At 30.1% G+C, this 7,689-nt stretch overlaps 1 protein-coding gene across 1 annotated transcript; it reads right to left on the bottom strand.

The window, feature by feature from the left end:
- Window positions 1-5,478: 5,478 nt before the first annotated feature.
- Window positions 5,479-7,186, bottom strand: LOC102583173 (transcription factor RAX3). The gene is made up of 3 exons (XM_006363733.2): window positions 6,833-7,186; window positions 6,511-6,640; window positions 5,479-6,378 (listed from the first exon to the last, which is right to left on the bottom strand). Exons 1-3 carry the CDS (start codon window positions 6,966-6,968, stop codon window positions 5,652-5,654), a joined length of 993 nt encoding a protein of 330 aa, XP_006363795.1. The 5' UTR covers window positions 6,969-7,186; the 3' UTR covers window positions 5,479-5,651.
- Between the last annotated feature and the right edge of the window lie 503 nt (window positions 7,187-7,689).

The raw sequence follows: 7,689 nt of genomic DNA, 5'->3' as shown, positions 1-7,689 counted from the left end.
TATGTGATTCGCCTAAAATTCCCCCTTTTCTATTATTCTTTGAAAGTGGCATAAGGCAAATAAGATTGCCAATTTCTTGGAACACCTGAAATGCCAGATTCATGGAACACTGCAAGGCTAATTTATCCATAATAAAAAAATCATCAAGAGTAAAAAATATTTTATGAACCACCACCACACATTCAGTTAATAAATCTTTCCTGCTATCATATCCCCAAGAGATATCATATATGTTTATAGAGATTAATTGGCCATAATAATGAGCAATGGCATTGGAATGTGAAGCCTCGAAACACCGCCCTTTCCTATATTATTAGGACAAATAATATAATAAATTTAATATATCATGATTGATTTTTGTATATACTATCTTAGTTGACTTTTAGTTGTTCACTGTACTAATAAGGGCATATTTTTATTTTTGCTTGTTACTTTTAATATTTTCAAAAGAAAAACTTTATTCTCAAATCATTTCCCAAGATTTAAGTCTAAATATCAATTAATATGAGTATAACGAAAAAATAGACATAAATTCAATGCTTTGGAAAATGTATTGTAAAATAAATATAGTTAATAATAAAAATAAATTATATTTTGATTTCTAAGCTAAATAAATAAAAAGCTTATACTATTTATTTTTAATATAGTGAATAAATAAATAAAAATATGAGGCAAATTACAGAAATCACATACTTTTAAGGTGAAATTACAATCTATCCCTTAAAATTTTATGATTATAGAAATCCCTCAAACGGATACAATAATATAAGCGTTGATACATTAATTTGATGCGCGAGATACATTAATCGTTAAATAAGATACATTACATTTTATACATGATACACTAATCTGATGTACATTTTATACATGATACACTAATCTGATGCGTGAGATACACTAATCTGATGCGCGAAATTGAGAGATTTTGGAAATTTGTAAAACTTATAGGGGATAATGATAATAAGTAAACTAAAAGGAGAGATTTTGTAATTTTTCCAAAAATATGTCTCTAACCTGTTCGCTTTACAACAAAAATGTTGGGGCCAACAGTTTTTAGGCCTATGGGCAAGTCATGTCCTTCAATACAACAAGCCCAATATTTTAAGCCTGCCGGAGTAGGCCCGTCATGTGATGGGCTTGGTCTTAGTAGCCCATTAGAGCTTAAGATTCTGGATTAACGATGATTACCAGCCTGGTGAGCTTGTTGTAACAAGTTGGGCTTCTGAGAAAATGGACATGTCCTTCTAGGCTTTCATCATAAACACAAAACCAAATACTCCCTAGTTTTCTATACAATCTCAAGAAAAAACAAACAAAAAACTTATAATCAAAATTGCAATGGATCGATTCAACTGATATAATAGGTCGGATAGTAATTTATGTTATATTTTGTTAGGAACTTTGATGACATACCAAATAGAAAGACGTAATGTTTGTTTTAATGAAATTAAAATTATATTCCTAAAGTTAAATAATTTTGTAGAAGGCGTGGTTTTCAATAATATCATTTTGTAAGCAAAGCTTCATGGTAATAAACCTTGGATGAATTATATTGTATTCTACTTTAATTAGCAAAGTTTGGTTTAAAATAAAATATAGATAGCAAGTAGGAAGGAAACGGTGATGGTGGAGTGGTTGTCAGAGCTTAGGCGAATTTAGTGCAATAATCACGGATTCGTTTGATTTGTTGTTTAATCCTTTGAGATGCTAATAAAACTCAGAGATTACCTTTATTTTATTAGTTGCTTTTTTTAAAGTTATCGAAGTATGCGATTTTTGTCATTTTAATATTCCCTTCGTCAACATTTCGTTGTTACATACATTGCGTTGTAATTATATTCTCCTTCGCCCTTCTCTTCTTTTAATCCCCTAATGTAATTTTCAATTAAAAATAAGAAAAACTGGCGACATTTCCATGATTTTGTAATTAGTAAAAGCAAAGAAGAATAAGGAACTTCTTGGATTGTACTTGCAAAGTCGTTTACACTTTTTAAGCCTACTTTTGAAAATATAATTGGGAATTGGATTTTAATTAACTTGATAGTTGCAGTAAGACGCCGTAATTACTTTTTTAATTAACTCTTTGACGCAATAAATATATATATATATATAAAATCAATATTCAGATATATAGAATCGTCTACAAAATTGCAAGAGAGAAATTCAAATTGAATATAGAAATTTAGGTCTTTAATAAATTTGGCATGAATTAGTTGTTACTTTGAATAAAATGGAAGTTAGCTATGGGGAAATTTCTCTCATTGTTATCTAGAAATTAATGTGACAGATTTCTTGACAAAGTTCAGGTGCTTTTGGTTAAAAAAAAAACATTGATACTCTTTTTGTTTTATATTCAAAATTTCACACAACACATTATTAAAAATATATTTTTAAATTATTTGTCAATTTATCAAATTAAGATATAATTAGTTAATTTTTCTCATTTCCCCCTTTAAAGTTAATTTTTTTGAAAGTTTAAATATCATAAAGTTCCAAAAAGATCGTTCATTGTCAATTTTTATATTGACGGATAAGACACATAAATAGAGTGTATCAAAAAGAGTAAAATTATAAATTAGTAAAAATATACTAATTACTTGTAACTTCTTAAGAGGTGTGTAAGAAAAAAATTGAACAAATAATATGAAACAAAAAGAATTGTTTTGAGCAAGTCTCATCTCGAATAAGAGTTCTTCTCTCCTCTCTAAAAAGATTCTCTTCGAAATATTAATTAGTAGGACCTTTTTATTTACTTATAAAAAAACTATTTTACCTTTTATTCGTATTTAAACAATTAAAGCATCACTTATAATTGAGATATTTGTAGTTTGAACTGAAGGTAAATTGAGGGAAAATAAATAATTTTATTTTGATTTTTTAAAACAACAAATAATATTCTAAGACATTTGATATTTAGAAATCACGATAGATAATTTGAGATGGAGTTTGGAGGAAGTTTTTCACCTATCAATTGATATTGAATTGGGGTCCTGATCGTCAAAAAAATAATGAAAAATGGAAAAGGAGTAAAATAAATAAAGTACTATACAAATTTTGTGTTGACCAGGTAAAAAAAATATATAAAGTGAACAGTTAGGTAACAATCGACATCAAAATGAGAAAGAGATGTTATTTTTGAAGAAATGTATGTATAAGAATATGTCACCCTTTCCTTGTTGAAGTTTATAGTAAAAAGGTTATTCATAAAGGGAGTAACAGTTTAACTCCGGTTGACAATACTACTTATTGCAATTTGAATCAACTAAAAAGAAATGTACTAATAACACCAGGTCAATCTTTTTGGTGTTTTTGTGTGCCCCATTACTCTTTCTTTTCATCTGCTTTTGACTTCATTTTTCATAGCTCGTTTAAATTGGTTTAAAAAGTAGTTTTTATATCAAAAAATAAAAAAAATGAGAAGATTTATTTTTTATTTTTAATATATGTTAAGTTATTTAACATTTTCAAACACTTTCTCACTTATTTTAAATCATTTTTTACTTTTATTTTTTTTATTTTTTATATTTATCAAACACTTACCGAAGTCAAAAAATTGACTTAAAAACCAATCACTAATCTTCTTTCTTTTCTCCATATCAATTTGTTTGTTTGACTTGATATAAAAATTTTAAAAATTGAATTTTGTAATCTTAAACTAAACATATATTGAATGTACTAAAATGTCATTCAATTTTGTGTGTGAAAAGTTAGAACGAACAAACTTTTATTTTTGAAACAGATTAAAAAATGATACGAAACCAAGGGAGTATATGAATGTCCTATCAAAGAGCCGTGTGGAGGGTGAAGATCTTTTGGCTAGTGAAAATCTTTGACAAAGTACAATTCTAAATCATGTGAGTTGGACTACAAAACATTCTACGCTATCCAGATTCCACATCAATTATTTTTGCATAAACAGCTAGTAATTTATTGCAACTTTTGCTTCTTTAATTTGAATTAAAACCAAATATTTTAAGGATCGAAACATAGGTGCAGTTTTCCAAAATTACAATTGTCTTACAAAATATGGTTGGATAATTATTTTTTAAATTCTTTACTATTTGCCATGAATAATTTGAAAGAAATAAAGGCTAATGTAGTCAATAACATTTTTAATTTATGTTCCGAATAGCTTTTTTAATAGGTGTGTTAATAGATTTAAAAAAAAAAAAGAAACAGAAGGAGTACGTAAGAAAAGTGCAGCGTGACAAGCACTTTAGTTCTAATCAAAGAATTGGCAATGGGTCAGTATGCTCATGCAAAAGAGGCTTCTTTCCAACTTTATTTTGCTACGTGGGACTGCTTATTCTGCCTTACAAAATAATTATGTAAATAAAAAAGAAGTTTGAAATTGCCAAATTCACATGGAAAGCTAATTTGAAGCGTGAATTTCAGTGTTAGGGCTCTTTCTATGGTAAGCATATATAAAGACCACTAAAAATTACCCGCTCCGTCACAAATCACAATAATTAAGTTTCTCATGTCTTAGATATTTAGTAAGTTTTTCAATTCTAACATCCTACTTGACAAGTTTAAGACCACAAAATTAAACATCTTTAATTTAAGACCACAAAATTAGAAGTAGTCTTGCTTTATTTTCTTAATATACTAAAATTGGTGAACAGGCTGGGTGATAAAAATAATTAATCTATGGAAAAAGAAGAAGGTATTTTTGTGTACGTATGTCGTGCTATAAGCCTCTTGTTATTACTTAAGAATATTGCAGCTTCTAAAAGAGGACAAACAAGTGGTACAATAATGTTCATGTTGAAAGGCACCACTTGTGATACGGTGACATTGAAATATTGGAAAGCGATATAATATATAGTTTCACAAAGGGCTGCTAATTAATATGACAGTATTAATTTTACAAATATATAAAACTGAAGAATCAATATCCGACATTTCAGTCTTTCTGTTCCTGGTGGAACGAACATGACACGGACCTTATTATAAGTTCTTCCTCGGCTTGTTGTTATTTGTATTAATTGAACTCAACATAATACTAAGAAGAAACTGCCATTTATTTGATACCCTACATACTAAAGCCAATCAAGTGTTGTCCAAAACTTCAAAGTACCTTTCCAACTTTCATTGCCATTTCCCTTTTCCAATAGAGATTATCACCTAAATGCTTTTGTCGTATATACACTTCAAACTCTATGTATTAAACTGAAAATTATGATATCCAAAAACAGTACTATGGGAAAGGTGTTGCCTACCGAATCGATTTAAATCGACTTAAAAATATTAGAATACATAATTTATAAGCTTCAGATCCTAGCTCTAGTTTATGGTCCCTATAAACTAACACAGCAGGTGTCCATATATAGTATTAGGACGTACAATGATGTAAACTAGTACTGCAGGTCTCTATCTCTAGGATACCATATTCACAACAACCATATGAACTAGTACAAAAAAATAATCTAATAAAGCATAACACGTACAGAAAAAATAAATATATGTGCACATATATCGAGAAAATACAAAGAATTTTTCAATACTGTAGTAGTAGTAATCAAGATATATGAAAGTGATAGTGGAAAGTAACCAAACATATCCCTAAGTTTCAGTGAATAGGCACCACACTGAAAAGTCGACTGAAACTTGGAAAGTTACATAATATATATGTGGCTAAAATTAATGTTTTACTGTTTCAACAACCCCATGTACCTTTGCTCTTCAAATACATAGTAAGGTGATACGGTTTCGAATACTGATGGAGGATAATTAACAAGAGGACTCAATTCTTCCCAGCTTGTACTTTGATCTTGTGATGTGGTACTAATAGTGCTACTATTGACCATTTCCAAAACACTTTTATCTACTTGTTGAGAATGAGTACTATTGAGCGCGTCATGATCCAGCCCAACAGAATTGTAATTGTTATACTCTTGTAGACCGTTGTTGATAACGACCCCGTTGCTAGGGTAATAGCCATTGCTTATCATCACAGAAGAGTTACAAGTATTGCCATTTACGAGATTCATCGATGCAAGCTGATTGGTGGAGCTAATTTGACACAATTGATCTTGGGAGAAATAAACCTGATCAGTAGTGGAATATTGAAAGTTGTGGCTGTTTGCACTGCTGCTTTCTGCCAGGTCATGATTTTGTGGTGCAATTAGTGTAGAGAAGAGTATTTGTTGTGAAGGCCAAGAATATGTATTATTGATAGTTTGATGAGTAGCAAAGAAATTTTCGTGTTCCTTCATCATCTCTAGCTTATTATGATTAATGTATGATCCGGTCCGTGGCCGATGATCCTTTCGCTGCTTATTGCATAGTAGTAGTTTTTTCTTCAACCTCGTGTTCCAGTAGTTCTTGATATCATTATCCGTTCGCCCAGGTAATTGTGCAGCAATAATTGACCACCTTTTATATTGAAAAATTATAATATGTTAATGAATTACTGATCAAGACTCTAAATTACCTTTATAGAAATTAAGGGGAAAAATAACTTATGCAATAACCTTGAGAGTAACCCTAGAATTGAAAAATAAGTACCTACTACCGATACTCATGTAGAGAGTACAGATTATGTTGTCTTCCTCATCAGTGAACTCTCCGTGCTTGATATTTGGCCGGAGATAATTCAGCCATCTAAGCCGACAACTCTTCCCACATCTCTTGAGACCTAAATTTAAACCATATAAAAACAACATGAATTAAAAATTAAACCTCAATTTGTGCAAATAGAAGCAAGATAATATATATAGAAATTAGTGTTCGAATATATACTAACTAGTAGGACGTGCAATGGAAGATATAATTAAGTAACCATTTGATCTTTCAGTTTAAACTTTTAGATAAATTGATCGTTACTCACCTACTTTCTGGGGAAGGGTAATCCAATTACCACCAGTTCCATGTTGCTCAATATAGGCCTTGAGTTTTGAATCTTCTTCAGGTGACCATGGTCCTCTCTTGACATTGGCTTTGTCACAGCAGGGAGCTCTACCCATTTTGATTTCTAGTTGCTGACTATATTAGTTAATCTCTTTATGTGTATATATATATATATATATAGGGAAGGTAGCTAGATAGATGGAAGAGGGGAGAGAAATATGGAAAGACTATAATAGCTGGAGAAGGAGAGACATGGGGATGGGAATGATTACCGGCTTTTTCAATAAAGTGGAAATGGAAAAATAGAGTAGTCTGATTAAAATAATAACGCAATTTGAATGCCAGAAGAGTAGTATCAAATGTTTTCTCATATACACCATCATGCAATTCATCATCCACCTTTTGTTCACACACACTCTGGTACGTACCATGTCAATGTAAAGCTACATCCTGAACGTTCATTTTTTGTTGTGTATTCTAAATATACGGTTCCGATCATTGGAGTACATAGTATATATACTTTACTATATACGAACATAATATGCATATAATGATCTATAGGTTATGTGTCATCCTACCGCCTGTATGACGAAATTTGAAATGGTAATTTATTCTACTCTCTTGTATTATATTAACTAGAGCACGGGCCCAATAATATAAATGGTATATTTTGGGGCTAATAATCGAGTTTTTGAAGCTATTGTTTGCGTGGATAAATGAATAAGTTTTTTTATCACAAACATGTACTTTCTTTGACGCTATTTAAGGCATAATAAGACTACCCACATACAACATTTTTGAAATATTTTATGTTGTCAATTATCATGATTTATAGTA

This window comes from Solanum tuberosum, unplaced genomic scaffold (genome assembly GCF_000226075.1).
Source record: "Solanum tuberosum cultivar DM 1-3 516 R44 unplaced genomic scaffold, SolTub_3.0 scf00441, whole genome shotgun sequence".
Lineage (NCBI taxonomy): Eukaryota > Viridiplantae > Streptophyta > Magnoliopsida > Solanales > Solanaceae > Solanum > Solanum tuberosum.
The sequence above is the reverse complement of the archived record's forward strand: the minus strand, read 5'-3'. Positions and strand labels throughout refer to the sequence as shown.

Excerpts from the sequence above, each read along its gene's own strand:
- LOC102583173 (XM_006363733.2), bottom strand. The coding sequence starts at position 6,968 with ATGGGTAGAGCTCCCTGCTGTGACAAAGCCAATGTCAAGAGAGGACCA. Across the intron at positions 6,641-6,832 it reads TACCCTTCCCCAGAAAGTAG|GTCTCAAGAGATGTGGGAAG; the intron begins GTGAGTAACGAT and ends GTTTAAATTTAG. Across the intron at positions 6,379-6,510 it reads TACATGAGTATCGGTAGTAG|GTGGTCAATTATTGCTGCAC; the intron begins GTACTTATTTTT and ends TCAATATAAAAG.